This window comes from Pezoporus flaviventris, unplaced genomic scaffold (genome assembly GCF_033815535.1).
Source record: "Pezoporus flaviventris isolate CSIRO_AGI_PZ_B2104156 unplaced genomic scaffold, CSIRO_AGI_Pfla_v1 ptg000041l, whole genome shotgun sequence".
NCBI lineage: Eukaryota > Metazoa > Chordata > Aves > Psittaciformes > Psittacidae > Pezoporus > Pezoporus flaviventris.
The window spans coordinates 4159122-4179872 of NW_026892589.1; the positions used below are offsets into that span (position 1 = coordinate 4159122).

General features: G+C 46.8%; 5 protein-coding genes and 1 long non-coding RNA gene across 7 annotated transcripts; 3 read left to right on the plus strand and 3 right to left on the minus strand.

Annotated features, from left to right (window-relative positions):
* The first annotated feature begins 442 nt into the window (after nt 1-442).
* On the plus strand, nt 443-2152 carry LOC133275744 (cytochrome c oxidase subunit 6A1, mitochondrial). The gene is made up of 3 exons (XM_061465852.1): nt 443-582; nt 886-1025; nt 1897-2152. The coding sequence occupies exons 1-3, from the start codon at nt 480-482 to the stop codon at nt 1975-1977; spliced, it is 324 nt and encodes a 107-aa protein (XP_061321836.1). The 5' UTR covers nt 443-479; the 3' UTR covers nt 1978-2152.
* A 764-nt stretch (nt 2153-2916) lies between these two features.
* TRIAP1 (TP53 regulated inhibitor of apoptosis 1) lies at nt 2917-4438 on the minus strand. The gene is made up of 2 exons (XM_061465853.1): nt 4226-4438; nt 2917-3557 (listed from the first exon to the last, which is right to left on the minus strand). The coding sequence occupies exons 1-2, from the start codon at nt 4370-4372 to the stop codon at nt 3474-3476; spliced, it is 231 nt and encodes a 76-aa protein (XP_061321837.1). The 5' UTR covers nt 4373-4438; the 3' UTR covers nt 2917-3473.
* A 33-nt stretch (nt 4439-4471) lies between these two features.
* Nucleotides 4472-5992, plus strand: GATC (glutamyl-tRNA amidotransferase subunit C). Its single transcript, XM_061465851.1, has 4 exons — nt 4472-4572; nt 4817-4980; nt 5592-5695; nt 5902-5992. Exons 1-4 carry the CDS (start codon nt 4477-4479, stop codon nt 5955-5957), a joined length of 420 nt encoding a protein of 139 aa, XP_061321835.1. The 5' UTR covers nt 4472-4476; the 3' UTR covers nt 5958-5992.
* Nucleotides 5993-8596: 2604 nt separating this feature from the next.
* LOC133275747 (uncharacterized) lies at nt 8597-11745 on the minus strand. Its single transcript, XR_009745673.1, has 3 exons — nt 11509-11745; nt 10076-10281; nt 8597-8646 (listed from the first exon to the last, which is right to left on the minus strand). It is a non-coding gene; the product is annotated as an uncharacterized LOC133275747 (long non-coding RNA).
* A 414-nt stretch (nt 11746-12159) lies between these two features.
* LOC133275749 (dynein light chain 1, cytoplasmic) lies at nt 12160-14375 on the plus strand. Of its 2 annotated transcripts, none has more exons than XM_061465856.1 (3): nt 12160-12295; nt 12641-12783; nt 13990-14375. In XM_061465856.1, the coding sequence occupies exons 2-3, from the start codon at nt 12652-12654 to the stop codon at nt 14125-14127; spliced, it is 270 nt and encodes an 89-aa protein (XP_061321840.1). In that variant the 5' UTR covers nt 12160-12295; nt 12641-12651; the 3' UTR covers nt 14128-14375. The 2 variants fall into 2 exon arrangements, with proteins under 2 accessions (XP_061321840.1, XP_061321841.1); XM_061465857.1 differs by having other exon boundaries at nt 12165-12295; nt 12646-12783.
* Nucleotides 14376-14970: 595 nt separating this feature from the next.
* Nucleotides 14971-20619, minus strand: COQ5 (coenzyme Q5, methyltransferase). The gene is made up of 7 exons (XM_061465855.1): nt 20433-20619; nt 19882-20031; nt 19197-19421; nt 17780-17886; nt 16024-16112; nt 15697-15808; nt 14971-15588 (listed from the first exon to the last, which is right to left on the minus strand). Exons 1-7 carry the CDS (start codon nt 20584-20586, stop codon nt 15487-15489), a joined length of 939 nt encoding a protein of 312 aa, XP_061321839.1. The 5' UTR covers nt 20587-20619; the 3' UTR covers nt 14971-15486.
* Nucleotides 20620-20751: the final 132 nt, after the last annotated feature.

Consider the following 20751-nt stretch of genomic DNA (forward strand, 5'->3'; position numbering starts at 1 on the left):
AACTGCCACCATGCCCAGGTTCATGGCAGACCTCAGCCCCACATCCAGTTGCTCTCCACAACCCCTTACTGCTCAACGGGTGGAAGAAGTGCTCACAAGGAACTTCTTTTAATTGTAACAGCTTGCTCCAAGCCCGTGTCCAACCTGGCCTTGAACGCTGCCAGGGATGGGGCAGCCACAGCGTCTCTGTGCCAGCGCCTCAGCACCCTCACAGGGAAGAGCTTCGTACTCCCCTCATGGCTGCCCCACTGAGGGACCCCTCACACCTGAACCCTCTCCCTATCCCCTCAGCACCAAAATGGCGCCAACCCTCTCTACACAGGCGCATGCGCAACATGGCAACCTCAGCCCGCGGCAGCTCAAGGTCAGGCTAGCAGGAAAGCGCTGCGCGCATGCGCGCACTTGGAGAGCGGTGGCGCGCGCAGCCGCTGTGTCCCCTGCCGGCCGCCGTCGGCCCCAGTTCCGGTCGCGGTTCGGACATGGCGGCGCTCGGAAGGGTGTCCCGGGCGCTGCTCGGAGCCGCCGGCCCGCGCTCCCTGCCGGGGCGGAGCATGTCGGCTGCGGCCCATGAGGGCGGCGGAGGTAACGGGGCTCTTCGGGGCGAGGGCGGTGTCGGGCCCATGGGCCCTTGTCCTTGATAGCCGCTGCCCTTGACGGCGCTGTCCTTCGCGGTAGGCGCTCGGTGGCTGTGCCCCGGGGGAGCTGTGGCGTGAGCCGTGAGCGCAGGGTCCCCGTGCAGAACGGGAGGGAGCCCCACGCTCGAGTGAGGAATGAGAGCATTCGGTGTCTTCTCAGTCCCCTTAGCTGCGTTTAACGTGCGCCGGGTCACTAACGCTAATGGAAACGTTTAGCTTGTCCTTCTAATTCCTGTTGTGTCCCCACCAGCCCGCATGTGGAAGATGCTGACCTTCGTGGTGGCCCTGCCCGGTGTGGGGGTTTGCATGCTGAACTGCTACCTGAAAGCGCAGCACAAGCACGAGAGACCCGAGTTTATTCCCTACACTCACCTCCGGATCCGGACCAAGGTACGTTTTCCTGCTCTATTTAAAAGCCCTCCTTTCTCCTGTGATTGCAGAGCTACCGTAGTACCTGCAGCTTTCTTGTTTGCTACATGAGGTGTTGTGCACTTAGCCATGATCTTGACCTGTGGCTTTGTTTCTGAGGCAGCCAGTTCCTTACAGCTCAGGTGAAGCACCTGTGGTATTCACAAGCCTTCCCAGCCCAAGTAATCCTGCTAATGGCTTGCTGGAGAACATTACAGTCTTGGAGCAGCTGTGCTTACCCTAAACTAATGTGGATCTGAAAGATAACAGAAGATCCCAAATTCTCAAAACTGGGGCCCTCCTGATATAGCACAGCTGATGGCAAAGATCCTTCCAGCACCTAAAGGGGCTGACAGGAAATGTGGAGAGGGGCTTTTTACAAGGGCATGCAGGTGTGAAACAAGGCGGAATGGCTTTAAGCTGACAGAGAAGAGATTTAGATTAGATTTTAGGGAGAAGTTCTTCCCTGTGAGAGTGCTGAGGCGCCGGTACAGGGTGCCCAGAGCAGCTGTGATTGCCCCATCCCTGGCAGTGTCCAAGGCCAGGTTGGACACAGGGGCTTAGAGCAAGCTGCTCTAGTGGAAGGTGTCCCTGCCCGTGGCAGGGGTTGGAACCGGATGAGCTTTAGGGTCTCTTCCAACCCAAAACAATCTGTGATCTTGTTTAGAGAAAGCAGCTCCAGCTCAGGAGATGTTCTCCAACTCTTGCTCCTGCAGCCCAGGAACAGATACCAACTTGAACAATTCATCAGCCTGTGGAGCTGTGTGACATCTGAGTCCGTGCTGCTGTTGGTTTCCTGTGCTTTACAGATCACTCAGCTGACACTGCCTTGTTTTCTTTCTTCATTCTACAGCCTTTCCCCTGGGGTGATGGGAAGAAAACTCTGTTCCACAACCCCCATGTTAATCCTCTCCCAACCGGTTATGAAGATTAAAACTAGGATCCTGACCACAGCCAGAACCTTGGCTGTTCCCATCTTGGAACAGAATGTTGTGTGGGAACCATCGTTTAAGAAACTCTGTATTCCTTCTGTGATGAAGCTGAATGGCGTGGTGGCCTCTGTCTGTGCTTGTGAAGAGGTCCTTCAAATAAACAAGTCTGAACTTGAATTTAGCACCTGACCTTTTTGTTAATCTGAATACTTAGACGTTCTTTAGTTCAGTATTTGCTTAAAACATTGAGGATACAGTGCAGGAGCAAAGTTGCATAAATGTTCATAACTGCTCCTGTATTTGGTACACTGACAACAGGAACACACTTGGCCCAAGACACTACTTCCTCATGTCTGGTTTAACTGATCACTGTAAACTCAGAGCCAGATGAACAGCTATCAGGCTAATAATGTAGACTGAAATTCAGTACATACTAAAGCACATTCTCCATAATCAGCTATTGCAGTATTTATTAACATCATAAAGGCATTTTCTCGTAGCCCACTTTGGGAGGCTAAGACAAACCCTTCCGTTGCTGCGAGTGTTTCTGCAGTTCACAAACCAGCACAAGAAGCTTTTGTTTGCTTTCCTAGGCACAAAGGACACACAGCTCAAGAGCAGCTTCACGAGCAGGAGAGATCCCTCAGCAGCAGTTGGGGATCTTAACATAACCACCTGTCAAGTTTCAACCCACTGTTTCCCTTGTTCCACACACACTTTGCCCACCACAAGCAAAAGCCTAACGGTGACGGTGGCCAAGCCAGTGCTTTGTGGCAGTGTGGAAAAGGGTGGCCAGGGCTGTGCTGCAGTTTTAATGCAGGAACATGTAATGCTAAAGGAGAGAGAATTCTAGTTTAGGATTGTTTCAGTACCTCAGAAAAGTCTGGAGAAGTATTAAAAGTGTCCTGTTCACATTCTGGCCTTCCTAGAGGTCACAATCAGAATGAAACATAACCTGGTTATATTTATTGGAGCTATGTTACTACAGGTCCAATAGAGTGCTTTCATACCACCTCTGTTGCTGATACAAAAACATGGTTTATCCCGTCAGCATTCAGGATCATATAAACCAAACTTCTTCCACCAAAATTCAGCAGCACAGGGAGGACACAAAGGAAATCCACCTCTTTCATATTACTTTTTAAAACACTTTCAAGTGTTATATAAATAAGCAAGAGAAATCAGTCACAAAGCAACTACTACCTCAGCCCACTCTAAAAAGCATTCTCCCACTAGAGAGTACATTCGCTGGGAAGTTAGTTCAAAGGGCTTTTGCACGCTGTTAGATGCTGAACCACCACCAAAAGTCACCGAAAAGGAGGCAGTTACCACATCATCCAGTCTTGGTTTGGTTTGTTTTTTTAACAAGCAGAGAAGGTGCCTGGCTTCTAGAAAGCAGCTTTAACAAAGGTCATATCCAGTTGGCGTCAAGCCGTCTGCCTGGTGGTGTTCCTTAGGTCAAAGGTTCCTGTTGGTGACTCCATCCATGCAGCTGAGGTCAAGAGGAGTTTTCAGTTTTTCCTTTGCTTGCTCCCATGAACTCCAGGCCTTCAATGGGTATGTCCTTTTCCTTGATAGCTTTCTGAAATTAGAAAAAAAAACCAAAAATTAAACCTGATGCACCTTGATAGTGCTAATATAATCTCTGGTGGAAAAAAAATTCTATAGAAAGTAGTCTTAAGCTTGGTTTGAATAAAGCTTCAATAGTGGAGATGTTCAAGTAGGTACTGAGAACTCATAGAGTCACAGACTGGTTTGGGTTGGAAGGGACCTTAAAGCTCATCCAACTCCAACCCCTGCCACGGGCAGGGACACCTTCCACTAGAGCAGCTTGCTCCAAGCCCCTGTGTCCAACCTGGCCTTGAACACTGCCAGGGATGGGGCAGCCACAGCTTCTCTGGGCACCCTGTGCCAGCGCCTCAGCACCCTCACAGCGAACAACTTCTTCTTTACATCTAACCTGAACTTCCCTTGTTTCAGTTAAAACCCATCACGCCTTGTTCTTTCACTACAGTCCCTAATGAAGAGTCTCCGGCATCCTCCTTATGCCGCTGTGGCGCTAAACGTAGCCCGGATACCGTCACACAAACAGCCTCGGAACCAGCAGGCTCCGGAAGTTTCATTAACGAGAAAAACCCAGTAACAGAAACCCATGAACCACTGCGAGTCACGACCGACAGAACCGGAAGACAAGGGCAGATCCCGAGCGGCGGCTTCTCCGGGGGTTACCGGGTGCGCGGCGGGCATCACCTGCACGCAGAGCTGGTAGCGCTTGAAGAGCTGGCCGCAGGGGTCGCCGGCGCTGTCGCCCTTGAGGAACTTGTCGGCGAACCAGCGGTTGAAGCACTGGTCGTACTCGCGCTTCAGCTCGGTGCACGCCTCCCCGACGCTGTTCATCGCGGCGGCGAGCCCCGGCACCGCACCGGGCCCGCCGCGCCGCTGCTCTGACACGCTTCCGGCGCGGTGCGGTGACGTTACCGGGCCGCCGTCGGGAGGGCGTTATGCGGGCGCTGGCGCTCAGCCGGTGGCTCCGCGGCGCTGTCCGGGCCCGGTCGGGCGGACCGGGGAGCGCCCGCCCCGCGCCGGGCTCCCCGCAGGTACGGCAGCTCGGGCGGGGGGAGCCGGAGGGGAGGGACGAGGGAGGCGGCCCCGGGCGGTTCCTGCGCCCCGCGCTGTTTGCCCTTCGTTCGGCAGAGAGAACGCGAGCTCCATTGATGTTCCAGGAAAGCAATCGGCGTGTCCCGGCGGCTGTAACCGGGGCTTGCCGTGGAACGAGAGCTCCACTAACAAAAGGGAAGTAGCGCTGTATCAGAGTCGGTTTTGTCTGTGTTTGTGCCGCAGAAGGTGACGGTGGACGTGCTGGATCGCTTGGAACACTTGGCCTTGGTGGATTTCCGTGACTCCGAGGGTGTGGAGCGGCTGCAGAAGGCGATCCAGTTTGCTGATCAGCTTCATGAAGTGAACACTGATGGCGTAGAACCGATGGATTCAGTGCTGGAGGACAGGTGATGAATCAATCACAGCAGCCTCCCTGTACCAGTTACCGCATCAAACTGTCTGCTGTTGTAACCCCTTTGTTATTTTCCCCCTGGAATGGCTGTGGTTGTGCATTCGGCTCCTTTGCTTACGCACAAGTCTTACCCCGGTGGTATGTGGAAGGCAGGTGTCATTGGCACCTTTGCTCTTTTTGTGTGAGCACAGAAACTCCCAGGTCCTTGGTGCATCTTACTCTGCATGAACGACTGGCACGTACTGCTCCCAGATAGCTGTCAGTGGCATTCTTATGCTTTAGAATGTTCCAATACTTGTCTTACTGCTTGCTTAAGACCAAAACCAGGTTTAGAGATAAGCCATGCTTCCTACTTCATATAGAATAGCTAAAAGACAGTAATATTTGTTCTTCATAGAATCATAGAATAGTTAGGGTTGGAAAGGACCTTAAGATCATCCAGTTCCAACCCCCCTGCCATGGGCAGGGACATCTCACACTAAACCATCTCACCCAAGGCTTCATCCAACCTCTTGAATACTGCCAGGGATGGAGCATTCACAACTTCCCTGGGCAACCCATTCCAGTGCCTCACCACCTTAACAGGAAAGAATTTCCTCCTTTCAGGTGTCTGTATCTCAGAGAAGATGATGTTACAGAGGGCAACTGCACAAAAGAGCTGCTGAAAAATGCCAGAGAGAAAGTAGAAGAATATTTTGTAGCCCCACCAGGTATTGTCTTGCATATAAAAACCTCTTAATCTTGCTTGACTTAACCTGAGGAATGTAACCCACCATAGCTGCATTCACTTGCAGAAGCACTAGCTTGTAATAAGGAAGTGCTTAGAACAAACTGGAGATGCACTTTTGTGATAAGTTGTACTACCCAGAGGTAACTTAACAGCTGATCTCACACCTTTCTTTCTGTTCTCTATCAGGTAACATCCCTTTGCCAAAGCTGGAAGAACGAGAGAGTTATCTGCAGAGCTCTTAGCCCAGAGCCCAAATGCCATTCCAGTGTTTTATTTGCCACAGCCAAAATACTCTGGTGTGTATTCTGGTCAAAAGAAGAGCACTCGTAAGATGATTTACAGTAGAAGGTGGAACAAGTTGAATAATGCTGCTGTAATATTCAATGTTTATGAAGCTGGAAGGCAGCGTGACAGATGATCTCAGTGCTTTTATTTAGCAAAGTGAACTGGATGTTGCTCTTTAAGATAATGACTTAAAGGCTTTAAAAAGAACATTAAAAGGTAATTATTAAAAACTCCCAGAGCACTATTTTTCCTCAACAAACTTGTTGGGAAACAAGAGAGATTGGAAAGCTCTTCTGCTTATTTCTCACCTTTAGCTTGACTCTGGCTCTGACCCTGTCAGAAGTAACAGAGCCCCAGGTATCTGAGGGGCCTGGAGGAGGAGTCTGTACCATTGCTGCATCTCTGACAGAGCTCAGATTTTCATTATGGAAGAAAAGGCACTTTGAGAAGATGATTCACTCAAATATTTTGCTGCTACCGAATTTTCATAGGACAGTCTCGGTTGGAAGAAACCTTAAAGCTCATCCAGTTCCAACCTGCTCCCACAGTCACCTTCTACTAGACCAGGTTGTCAAAGCCCTGTCCAACCTGTCCTGCAATACTGCCAGGGATGGGGCATTTTGTATTTTTATTATCATAAATTAAGTGCCTGGAGTTGTACATAGTTTGAGAAAGCACTTTTCAGACACAGAACTGGCTGTTCTGAAAGAAAAAGTCTTTGCCACAACCATTTTTGTCCTCCGGATGTGTATCTGGCAATACTTTCTGGCTTAATTCATTTTTGCATTTCAAACAAAGCACTGCAGTTATTTGTGTTATTTAAAACCCCTTGTGTGGCTAGGCTTGTTGTAAATAAATAATGTAATTACTTATGAGCTGGGCATTTTTGTTCTGTTGGCACAGGGAACTAAATGCACACTGACACCTTTATTACTTGTTGGAACAGGTTTTAGGTATAGAGATACTCTGGTACTCTTTAGTGTTCCAGGCAGACTCTGCTAACAGGAAGCTAGCAACAGCTTTAGTAGAAGCAGTGTGATGAGCAGATACTGCTCTGGAAACAGGTTCACCTTTGATCTGTTTCTAGCTCTACTCTACAAACTCACACAAGCATCACGTCAGCATCATTGTTGGAGTCGCGGAAGACAAGCCTCATGCTCTCATGGTCAGCAAGTCTCGTTTATTGATTGCGATACATCTATATTTATAGCGCACATAATCAGGTACACACATATGCAAAGGTATACAAGCTTATTGGCTTAGATACGTTTGACGCAAAAGTTTCTAGGCGACCACCACCACTTCTGCTTTCAGCTCTGGTAGCTATCTGCAATGTGCCCCATCAGCAGGATGTGCATCCTGTCTTTGAGCAACCCTTAACCACAAGGTCGCTATGCCGTTGGGGCCTAGATCTTAACTAGCTGCACGGTATCGTGGCCTTTGTCATGCAGCCATTCTGTCGTCAGGCTCTCTACACATCATTACATTTTACTGGCTGTAATTTGGTTGTAAGGGTGCTGAACTTTTTCCTTTAGATCTCAGAGTTGCAGAAACCACACCCCAGACTGTTAAGTTAATACTCTACAAGTAAAGTATCTTTGAGCAGGGAGCTCTAGATGGCTTTTCTTGCGGCTCAGTTTTAGTTTTGGCTTGGGAAGTTTCCATCTTGAGGGAAAAAATAGAATTTGTGTGGGGATATTTCTTTTTATTTGCAAGAGAGTGCTGAAAAGTAACTGTTTTCAGCCTGTTACCCTCCAGTAACAGGTATATATTGATACCTCAAATTCTATAAGAAGACTGCTGGGGCATACACCTCAGCCATCAGCTATTGGATGGGATGTTTGTCACAGAAAGCCAAGGCAAAGCAAAGAAATGGTAGCAAAGAAGTAGCACAGCTCCAAGAACAAAAGAAGCCCCCCCTGATTCTGCCTTAGGCCAGGAAGCTATCACGGGAAGAGGTGCTGTGCAGGGCAAATGGTGAAGACTGCTCCAGCGAACAACATACGTTGTCATTGTCTTACCCTGGCAGAGAATGCTGAGGCTTCCTCACAGAACCTCCAACAGTCAGAGACAAGATAAGATAAGCCAAGGCTCACAGAGAAACAGACCTGCTGAAGGACTACCAGAGCAAACTAGAACCAAATAGTCCAGACCATTCACTTTCAGACCATAAATAGTACAGTAAAGAGCTGAAAACCAAACTTTTATTCCTGGCTGGTGCCCTGTCCCCATACAGATTTAAGAATCCATAATTATTTATTCCAGTTGTAACTCCACGCAGTAGAAGAGATCATGGCATGCTGAGCTAGGAAAGTGCTAGAAAAGACCCCTGGTGCTGTTGTAATAGGTTACCAGTTGTGAGTCTGCTCTTACAGCTCTCAAGAGCTTGACAGAAGGAAAGTAGGCTCCTCCATGCCTATGTAGGCACATGCTTTCCCTCAAGGCAGAAACTCACCTCATGAGATCATAATTTGATGTCAGCCATTTTATACAGTGCATGTTCTGTATTTCTCTACAGAGAAAAGTCATTACTCCTATTAAGTCTTTCTGTACAGCTGTGTAATAAACACCACCAGCTTGGTGCATGTGTCCCTTCCCTGTGCATGGCCATGACTGTTTCTCCTATGAACTGCATCTCCCATGTCCCTGCAAACAACAGGTAGTGTAAATCAGAAATTAATGACACACATGTTGTTTTCTTAACATCTCAAGCATATTAGAAAGTATATTAAAGTAGTAAGGAGTTTGAACAGTACTGGTGTCCAGCCATTAGAGGCTTGCTCTCAACACCAAGTGTACAGACTGCTTTGACAATGGCCTCTCGGGCCATTCATCATGTGCCATGTGTTAAATGGAAAGCCTAGGCTGAGTGAAAAGCACTACAGCTAGCTTTGCTGGTGTAAGGAATCACAGCTACTGAGTAGGAGCCACTTTCACTCACTGCTCTCAAAGGCTGCATGTTTGGTAAGCTTTGAACTTTGATTTATATTTCTTTTCATGTTTCTCAGGCAAGAAGTAAGAACAATCACTTGTCCTTCTCTTACTTGTGCAGTTACTTCATTATTTCTTTAAGCTTCTATTACACACACACATATATGCATAAACATGTAATTATTATGATACTTGAATTCTTTTAAGAGTGTTGAATCAAAGTCTGTTTAACCCCACTAATCCAACTCTTTGCAAAGCTATAACACTGTATTAGCTCTTTAGTCTCAGGCTTTTCAAGATTCAGACCCTGCAGATGATGGAGTTTTATAAATATACAAGCTCAGCTGAAAAGTAATTTATGACTTTTATAAACCACGACAAGGAAAGATCTGAAATCATACCATACAACGAGAATGTTAGCAGAGAATTCCCAGCTTGAGAAATCCCTACTTGTTCTATTTGTTTTGACCTCCTCCTCTAACTACCCTAGAGAGTGGGGACAGTGTTACATACATAGAAAAAGGAAAAGAAATTTGAGAGTCAACTGCATGGCTGCAGGAGCTTCCAACCCAATATATGTAGCTATGTTAAAGCAACAACCAAACCAACCATTTGGGCAAAGATGATTCCACATTCCCAGTGCAGCGCAGGCTAAGCTTAAAACTGCCAGGTCACTGCTGCTCTCTTACCCCCTCTCTCGAGTGAGAGAACAAACTGCCTGATGCCTGTTCCCTGCAGCGCAAAGTGCACATTAAGTGGAAAACACATTTCCTTAATGAAGGGGTTTGTTGCAGCTTCACCACTAATACGGGAATTACAGCCCTGACAGAGACACCTGCAACCACCAGAGCAGGAACCCTCGCAGAGGCCAGATGAGCTCCCTGTGGGGCAGAATGTGTTAGTGCCTCAGCCTGCCCCCGGCCTCCCTGGTGCTGTTCCCCACAGCACGGTGCAAAGCCCCACTGGGCCCCAGCTGCACCCTGAGGTGGGGATGAGGTGCTGGTTCATCTGCTTTCACTGCAGGGCCTCGATGAGCAAGTGGGTCTGGATCTGGGTCAGGTCTTTACAGTATTCTGCCACAGTGCAATTTATAAACCCTGGCAAGTGAATAAATATAGTTAAGGACTCGTAATAAAATCGCTACCTGTAAATTCCTGGTAACTGCAGTGGGGCAAACATAATGTGTATTTGCGAAATAACTCATCCTTTTCAATGGTCAATAGATACAGCAAACAGAAGATAAAAAAAGGAGGCCAGATTCTGAGATGATGTAAATGTGTCTTGTTTCCCTGGAGACCATGGAGATCACTTGACTTATACCTGCTAAGGATTTTCCACTACTATGAAGATCTGTAACACATCAAATTGGATCAGAAGCCTTAGCATACGTACTCCAGGATTACTAAGAACATTTCAAGGTGATTTCTTCAGTTTTATGAAAAAAAAAGAAGTTAGTTTGTTGCTAATAATTACTATCTTATGAGAGTAATGAGGAGCCACAAGAAAAATCTCTATTAGATGCAGTAATACAGTATGTGACACAGCAAAAAAAGGCCTCAACTGAAAAGTGCTTACAGTCTAACCTCCATCTGCAAGAGGAACCTCATGATAGGCCTTATCCATTATCCAGTTTTCTTTGGCACCTTCTCTCCTCCATATACCGTCCCCAAGTGTGTTTGTTCTGCCTTCTCCTGCAGCTCTGTCCTGCTGGAAACTATACTTTTATATCCCTGATCAACAAGGAAGGCTCGAAGGTTTCTCTTTAATGTTTCTCATTAACAACAAGTATCTGACCCACACTGACATTTCTTGCAGTCCTCATCACATCTGTTCCTTCAGCCAACCATTTCTTAATAAATGTGTAGAAATTTGCCTGCAGTTACCGAACCCCTCCCTTAATTTCATAACTTTCAGAGCAGTCGCTAGCACACCCTCCTAATGGCAAAGATGGAAAGCAAAGCTGGGAACTGCATTTCTTCCATCTGGAATGCTAAATCCTGGGAGCTAAAGTCAGGAATCATTTCTGAGATACTCTAAAGTGACAAAAGTATTACATTATCCAGTTCCAGTATTCTGGTGGCAGTATAATCCTCTGAGGTTGCCTCAGAGATTTCAAAAGCAAAAGCTTGTTTGCAATTATGCTGCTTTTCCTATGAATGCCACTGAGCAGGTACTTACCATATAATAACATGAAAAATATTTGCATTTCAAGTGAGATAGACGACTGCTCTTGAGGTTTTATTTCTATAAGCAAATGGCAGGCCCACCAACCAGTGCCTGACAAACCTCTCCTAAATCATCCTGTGCTGTTTGTTATCGAAACAGCGCAGTCCTGTTATTAACAGATCACCAGCTATGGAAGACTCAACAGCAATTTTCTATCTGCTGACAAGAGCAGAAGCAGAAAGTGCCCCGGGGAGAGTGAAACCCAACAGAACAGAGCCCCAAAGCGTCTTGCTTCATTTGAAACAAACAGATAGACACAAAACGAAACAAAACCCACACACATGTTCCCCCCTCTCCCGGAAAAATAAAGAGGAGGCAAGAGCTGCAGAGAGTGAGGTCTGCAGGAGGTACCTTGAATAAGATTTAAGGAGCCTGATGGATTCAGTTCACGAAAGGAACAAAGTTTGGAGCTGACTTGATCACAGTAAGCATAGGTGAAAGATTTGTCTCAGAAGTCAATGAATCTGAAAGGCAAAGACAGATTGACAACACATGCGAATAGGAAAGATGATCAAGTGGCATTTTAAAGCTGTGGAACTCCTTCCTCTGACATGGGTGGGATTCCCGCTCAGGAAGGGCAATTACTGGAGGAGCACTCCCAACAGCAAAGGGCCGCTGCAGAGGTCACTGGGTTAAACCCGGTGTCTCTGTGATCCGGATTGGAGCGGGGCCTTTGGGAGCCAGGAGCCAGCTACGGAAAGATGCCTTGCAGTGGACACGTTCACACGCACGGACAGCGGTATCGCAGGGAACACTGGCCCGGGATCACCGGGCGAGCGGCGGGGCAGCCATGACCGGATCTCTCCGCACGCAGCCGAACTGCGCGTTACCACAGCCCGCGGCGCGGCCGGTACCGGTACCGGCACCGGCACCTCACCACGCGGCCGCCCGTCGCTATGGGAACCGACGCAGCTCGCGAAGCATGCCGGGCTGAAAGAAAAAGCAAGAGTAAAACCCGATAAGAGTCCCGGGCAGTAGCCAATGGGCGCAGGGGGGGGGCGTGACCGGTGACCAATGGCTGGTGGCCGCTGCGGAGGGGGCGGGGCTGGCGGCGCTTGGAGGCGGGGCGGCGGTTAGCGACCAGATCGCACCGCCGATCAGCTCCGATCCCGACCGGTCCCGCGGCGCCCGCCGAGCGGTGAGGGGGGGGAACGGGGCGCTGGGTGCGGAGGGCTCCGAGAGACACCGGGACTAGGGCGGGCGGCGGGGTTTGAAACCGCTCCGGCGGCGCTTGCGGGGCTCCCGGCTGGAGAGCGGGTGCTCCAAGTGAGAGGGGTTTAAACTCCCGTTCCCCTTCCCAGAGCACGGGCTGCACCTGTACCACAGCCGGCAGAAATGCTGCCCAGCCACGGCTGAGGGCGCTGCACGGGCTCCGAAACCTCTCTGGGAATGGTGGTACCTGTGTGTACAGTAGGTGCTCACAGGTAGGTGATCCTGGCAGGTAGAGCCCCTGTGACTCTGCATTCTCTTCTTCTTTGCTCAGTGTAGGCAATCATGAGTGATCGAAAGGCTGTGATCAAGAATGCAGACATGTCAGAAGAGATGCAGCAAGACTCTGTGGAATGTGCTACACAGGCACTGGAGAAGTACAACATCGAGAAGGACATTGCTGCTCACATAAAGAAGGTAGATGTTTGCTTGTGATGTCCTCGTGAAATATCTATGCACATGAAAGATCAAGCAGGCAGAATGCTGCTAGGCAAGTAGCTCTAGAGAAACAAGTTCTCGAGACACCAGATAATCAAGTTGGACTTTCTGTAGGCTGCTGTCCTCATGTTCCTTTCCCCATCTTTTACATGGACTTTTCCAGGTTCTGCTTTTCTCTTACAGTACCTTCTACTGAAGCCTTTTCTGCCACTGTTCTGTTGTCCTGGTGAACAGAGTGGCCACTGACTGTCCCTGTGACTGATGACAGGGTTCTGTGGAGCCCATCTGACAAGTGGGGGTTTGCTGACCCTGGAATAAGTGGTTTTGCTTTTTTTTTGCACAGCACATGTAAGACAAACTGTTTGTGCCAACGCAGAACAGATGGTTCATAGCTTACAGTTGTCAGATTTTTTCTCTGACTCCTACTGGGAGCCTGCCTGAGCTGCAAGTAGTTGGAGGGTTGGGTTGAGCAGAATGCAAACTCCTGCATGCTCTTCCCAAAATCTCTTCAGGTGATGGCTGTTGGGGACTGCAGTATATAACCACTGACTGTGCATTTTTACTGAGAGTAGTCTTGTACACATGAATTGTAGAATCACAGAGTGTTTTAGGTTAGAAAGGATCTTAAGATCATTCAGTTCCAACCCCCTGCCTTGGGCAGGGACACCTCACCCTCAACATGTCACCCAAGGCTCTGTCCAACCCGAGTTTATCTGAAAGTCATAGCAGGCTCCAGGCTACAGCATGTAGGAAGAACACGGGCTCAGGACCTGGTATCAAGGATATAGTAAAGAATGTTCCATCTAAGGTTTTTTTCAACAGCCTTGTTGAAAATAGCTACTGAAGTCAAAATAATGGCTTAGTCTAGAGAATCAGAACAAGCAGTGAAGGTCTTAAAAGTTACTGTTTGAGCTCATGGTGTGACTTTTGGGGAAAACTTACTTCCCCAGACATATGTTTCAAGCTTATTCCTGCTCAGCTCAGTAGCACCTTTTTTTTTGGTCTGACTAAGCAGCAGATGAGTTATACAGTGACATATGATCCTTGCACTTAAGAGCATCTGCTACTTCTTAATTGCCTTCTTCCAAAAGCAACACTTGTTAACAAGTGCAAAAATAGCCCTTGCTAGACAATATTAGTGCAATTCTCACCAAAATGCTGACTTTCTACTTCTCCCTTCTGTAGGAATTCGACAAGAAATACAATCCCACCTGGCACTGCATTGTGGGGAGGAACTTCGGCAGCTACGTGACTCACGAGACCAAGCACTTCATCTACTTCTACCTCGGCCAAGTGGCTATTCTTCTGTTCAAGTCTGGTTAGACCCACGGACTGTTACTGAACCTTGCATCTGGTTACAGGACTGCACCAACTCCAGACAGCCTCCTACCTTCAGCCTTCCTGAGGAAACAGACCTTCAGGTCTTTTGTTGTATTGTTCATGGTCAGGGATTTTGCTGTAGCAGCTGTTTTTTTTCATTGTGGCTATAAAAATGGCAAAAATGTCTTCCTTGTATTTATTTTCTTTCAAAAGATGGCTTCTTTGCTAATAAAACTGTTGGAACAAGTTTATCCTTTAAGACTCCTCTCTGCCCTTCTGCCTTTTTAGTGCTTGTATTACCCTTTATTCTACTGTGAATGAAGGGGGAACATTCCCACCTCCGTCCTGCCCCCCGTGTCCAGAGCACGTGAAGCCTGAGCTCGCCTCTGAGTAACAGAGAACAACAAGAGGTAGTTTCCTGAGAGAAAGAGACTGCTCCCCAGTTCCTGATAAGACCGTTTTCAGTGGGCACAACCTCCAGCACAAATTCTGGCGTTTAGAAGAGAGTGTTCTTTTCAAGTGAAGTGGTGGGTTAAAAGCAGGAGTCTCCTCATTTTCAGGAGAAATATTCATATTAGTTCATTACACAGCTGTCACTTTGAATGTAAATTTACCTTCTCTAGACTTTTTTTCATTCCATCTCTATATCCTGCTACAGAAGCAAGTATACAGAAGGAAACGCGTACTATTTTTACATAAAGATTATGCATCTAGCATTGACAAAGACTTCATATGGAGGTGAAAACATCTCATCCCAAAATGGTTACGTGGCCATTCTCCTCCAGGTAAAATTCCCCTTCTTAGAAAGGAAATCTTACAAAGGCTAAAATACTTAAGTGAGAAAAGTTGATGCAGAGTTGGTTTTATTTCACAAGTCTTCCCTATGCCCTTGAAAAGGGTAAAGGTATCACGGGGAAAATCCTTTAAAGCCTGCATGACAAAGACAATAACCACTTAATAAAAAATCTACTGAATTCAAGTTATTTTTCACTAGTGCAATATCCTCCTTGAACCGTAGTAAAAAAGAAAAAGGAGGCATCTTATTTGAATACTGGTAAGTCTATTTCTGTATCCACACCACTGGTAACTGAAGTGGCTTTGTTTGTCAGCATTGCTCAGTTTTGGCCTTGTCCATTACGTTGCGCTTGAAGGCAAATGCAAGTGTAAGAAACTCCCCAGGAGTCACTCCATCAACTTGCAGATCTCTTGGGGGAAGAAAGGTGCTGCTGCTCCTCAGGGTCTGACAGCTGAACACGTTATCTGCTGCCCAAGTTCTTAAAACTCCTCTTCAATCTTGACAAAGTTCCACACCTTTCAGATTCGTAAGGAAAATGACACTTCCTGGTTTGCTACACAGTAGCCTCACAGTTTGAAACCCGAGTGAATGGCAACAATGCCCAAGTTCAAATTTTGATAATCCACTTTAAAAAAGCCTGCATCTTCTATCATCGCCTTCAATTCCTCCTGAAAAATAACAGTTCCAGAATTATAAAAACCTGAAGGCAGCTGCCTATAAGGTTACGTTGGGACCATGGTTTGTGTGTTAGTGAATTCAGAGAAATATTGTCTTACCTGAGGGGGGAAACGTCGGATGCTCTCCACAAGATACTGGTAGGACTTCCAGTCACCAGCTATTACCTCACCCAGAACAGGGATAACCTGGAAACTGTATAGATCATAGAGCCTGCACAGAGAGACAGAAAATACAGATTAATACAAACAAGCTTAAAACCACCTCTCTCCAACACAAGGTGATCTCTGTACCACCATGCCTTGGAATCTGTATATGATTCTAATAGCGCATAGTGTGGTGGCCTCAGAGGGTCTCCATCACTAATTCTGGTTGAGTACAAATAAAAGAGCCTTGTGACATGGCATCAAATGTTCCCATGTTCCTACCTGGAAATGATAGGATTGCTGACATGACTAAATTCAAGGCAGAGGAACCTTCCTCCTGGTTTCAGCACACGATAGGCCTCCTGAAGTGCCTGACACAAAGCAGACAAGGTGAGTTAGTTTCCGTAGAACAGCGCTCTCCTATTCTCATGCCATGTGATGGCAACTTGGTGGTGAACTGAGAGGAGGAAAGAGAATCCTGACTGGCAATCTTCAATATTTACTTGTGGAGAAGCATCCCAAGGCAAGTACAAAACCAAACAACAGAACTGAACTGCAAATACTCTTGTTGCTCCATAAACAGATTTACACCAGACTTTGTATCGAAACTATGACGTCAGGTTGGCAATTTTTCTTCTTTTTTCCCTCCTCTCAGTTGATGAATGTTTGCCAGCAGAGCCCTTGTAATTACAGACCAAACCCAAAAGGGAGAGGGTGACTCAGCTACAAGAAGCTGAAAATGAGAAGAGAGCACGATAGATGTTTTTTCTTTTTAAATAAAAGATTTTACTCAACTGTGAGGCACACCCAAAGGATCAAAGAAGAAATGATACTGGGTTTTGGATGAGCAATGTGTGAGAGCAAGGAAGGAAGGAGAGCGAAGAAGAATATCTTTGGCTAGTTTGAAAATTCTATGCTAAATCCCAAATAATACCCCTATGGAGAACCAAGACAAACTGTTTAGAGCTGTATGTTTTTTCATATGAGAGCACACCACAGTTGCATTCAAGAACTTCTGCAGGCTGTACACCTGCTTGGCTTCAGCTGTCGTGTTCCTAAGAGATAAAATACAAACAGTACACATATGTGACAGGAGCTCTGCAAGAGAACTGGAGGCTTGGATGTGTTTTGTACCTGGTCTCCTGGGAACTACGCTATCAGCCTGCTGTATCCATGAAGGCAAAGGGCTTGTGCTTCGGAAGGGTGCAGACATAGCTTTGTGAAAAGCTATCCACATTAAGGAAGGAAGTTCAAAGGCATACAGTTCAAGGTGGTCTGGATCCAAATACTACACCTTCCACAGAAGAAGCACTGACAAGTTTGTAACACGCTCCTCCAAGACACAGACAAGTCCAGATAGACAGGCAATCTAACCTATCTTCTTCCCAAGACAGCTATTCATTCTTGAAGGACAGATACTGTTTAGAACAAAGAGTATTACTTATCCTAATTAAACTCATACTCATTCTTTATGGGGAACTCTACTATCAGCCAGTGTGAAGACACTAAGCAGAAATAAACTGAACAGGTTAGTCAATGGCAGTGGTGGCAGCAGCCAGCTGCTTTCCACTCTCTGCTCTAGAAGTTCTGCTGGCTCAGGCAGGGAAACAGAATAAGGCTGGAAGTTTTGGACCCACTGCGGGTGGGATATAGATCAGGTGTTCAGGAACCTTTCAGATATGCAGGCTGACTACACCAGGCATGTGTAGATCCAGACACATCACAGGTCAGGAGAAGGTGGGGAATGACTGTAACATTCAGCCATTTTTTTGCCTTAGGAAGAGACTGTGTGGCTTGCCAAGCTGGAAGGATTGGGTGCAACTGGTATAAATCTAACTTTTTATGACAAAGGTGGAGCATTTAATTGCATTTTCCATTTGAACAAGTTGCACACTACATGCCACTTATTTTAAATGTTTCAGGACTAGACAACAATGCTCCTTTATCCAAAGGAGTTCCTCCTTTACTACTTCTGCTAGAATAAAAAACTCAGATGAATTATAAGGACACCATGTTAGGATACACCACAGCAACTTACCAAATCAATACGAGTTACATTTCGGATTCCAAAGGCAATTGTGTAAACATCAAACTTATCATCATCAAAGGGCAACTCTTCAGCATTCCCAAGTACCCAGGATAAGCCTGTAGTAAAAGACAAGGACACAGAATTGAATTCAGGCTGCTCCAGAAAGACCAGAACTTACCTATTCCAGGTTATTAAAAAGGTGATATTTAAAGCTAATGTTTCAATTTTACATTTTTGTTGGAGGAAAGACACCTTGGTCTAGCCTCACAAATCTTTCAAAGCCCTGTACTCTATAGCTGTCTTTCAAGCCAAAGTACTCAATTTTGCAGATTAGCCAAAACATTCTTCTGTGTATACATGTGCTCGCAGTGTGCCAAAAGGATTTCACCCAAATCTTGCATTGCAGTGGAAAGCAACCAGCTTTGCAGACACTGGCTGCCATCTGTTTGTAGTAAAGGTGCAGAAAGAGAATCTCTGCTCAAACAATAATTAATATCTTGCCATGCAACAATGGCCAACACATTAAAAACATTTTGCTAGAAAGCTTCCCTAGACAGAAGCACATGAAAAGCCACGCTTCCTTCATCAGCACTATCGGCATGTGATCCTGTTGCCAGTGTCCTGCTGCTGCTTCCCAATCCCCAGTGGATCAAGGCCACGTCTGTCTGTGCATGTCCAGGTTATTGGTACATTTTATAGTTAATTGGTACAGTTTATAGTTAATAGTTCTTAAAGTCATTGGTTTTGGTGACTCAAATTCAAAACAAAACAAAACAAACAAACAAAAAACTGCAGGAAAAAAAAAACAACAAACCAAAAGCTTTCTGCAGCAGAGGTCAGCAGTTTCAAAGGGCAGGATGCCAGAAAGTGACCATGGAGGAGAGCAAAACACAACAGAAAAACCACAGTTATTGCCAGGAGACATTCAAATTTAATTTCAAATGCAGTTGCTCTGAGTGTTTTCAGCATATGCTCTAACTGTGGAAGGTTTTATATGTTTACAATATCCCTTAGTTCCTGCATTTTTGTTGCCTTCATTCTTAAAATACCCATTATAAGATCTTTAGTGTAATCATTGTAGGCCTGAGCTCTTTTGCATTACCTGCCTTAGTAAAATCAGATTTATTAGCACAGATATAAACAGCAGCTTTAGCTTCAACCAGTTTTGAAGGACAGCTGGGTATCAGACCTCACGGACACTCCCATACATGTATTTTTGAAAGTTCAAGTATTATTCAACAGGATCACTGTACATCTGAACAATGTACTACATGCTCACTGAAAAAAGGTCATTCAACGTTGGCAAAAGTACAGGTACAGTATACACCATGGCCACACAACGTATATTGTGATCCTGAAGGGGGTGATTACCCAATGGCTACCATGCATCAAGCACGCTACTGACACGGTACAACGCATGACTCACCTTCAGAGTAGCCAAGATACTGTGCTTTCTGCTTCCCAACTTTTAACATCTCTTTGTTAATGTCACAGACCACCACTTGGGAATCCCCCAGTGGTTTAAACTGCTCTTCCTGGTAACTCTCAGAAATTTCCTGCCACGATAAGTTCTGATGGTGCCTCAGCTTCCGCTGGAGCTGCCGTTCCCGTGCAGAGCGAACGTAATTAATGAAGCGAAAGGCAATGTCACCTGCAGTTGTTTGAATAGAAAGAGATACGTTTGGGAATGTTTTCTGACTGCAGGAAATTGGAACATGAGGCTTTGAACACCAAACTGAGTTCATTTTTATTTATATATATGCATATAAATAAAAGTAAAACCCACACATACAGTACGGAGAGCCAGAGAGTGTGTGTGTATATATAGGTAAAGGGAACATATTAAAAGCAGAGTCTGTGACTTCCTACAAACGTAAACAGCTTTCCATAACACATCATGGTAGGACTGTAACACTTTCAGAGCCTCGGAGCAAGATATTCCAAACCACAAAGGAGTTAGCTCTCAACCTTTCTCTGAAAAGCAAGTAGATGCTTCACTAGTTTCAAAGACACAGGACCGAGGAAAAGTGTAGGCAACTTAATTCTGAGCAGGCTCAAACAGTTCAAAACTAGAATGGCATTGTCATGTGGAACTCACCAAAATCATTTACCTGTTCCTCCAGCAACATCAAGAAGAAGTGTTCCTGGGGAAGGGTTCATTTTATGCACGAAGATGTCCTTCCACACTCGATGAATCCCTAAAGTCATTGAATCATTCATTACGTCGTATTTCTTGGCCACACTTTCAAAGACCTGGTTAACTGCAAAGAAAGAACAGGAGAATAAGATGCGATTTACTTAAAAATGCTCCTCTAGAAGCAAAAGGACAATTATTGCCTCGTGAAGGTCTGTCAACATATGGAACTGAAGAATACCACCTGAAAACTCCTTACAAAAACCACAATCGAACTGTACTAAGCCTGCTGCCTGACACACACCTTTGGAGAAATGCAGCCTTCTCCCGTAACACCTCCAGAGCTGAGAGGAGGAATGAAGCTAGCATAGCGCTATTATGCCCTGCGGCTCCCAGTAACGTCCCAAACCAACCACTCCAGCACCCTTTATCCCCACAGCCCCTACGCGCCGGCTGCAGGGAGCCCCGTTAGGTTCCCACCCGGCCCAGCTCGCCCTCCCCGGCAGCGGACCCCGCCGCTGCCCTCACTTTTCTCCCTCCTCTCCTCCTCCGTCACGGTCTGGAAGCCAAAGTGTGTCTGTGTCCCCGCGGCCAGGCCCCGCACGGAACCGCTGAGCGCCCGCAGAGCCCCGCCGCGCAGGGCGAGCACGGCCCGGCACGGGCACAGCGCCGCCGCCGCCATCTTGCAAGGGCACGACCCGCCCACCTCCCTCAGCGCCTCACGGCGCGGGGCGCGGCCGCGGCTGCCTCCGTGCCCGGCTCTAGGAACGCGGATGGGGTGCTCAGCATCCGCACTGGGTGTTTGTGCCGAGGCTCTGCCGGCTTCGGCGGGAGCTGTGGGTTCTCC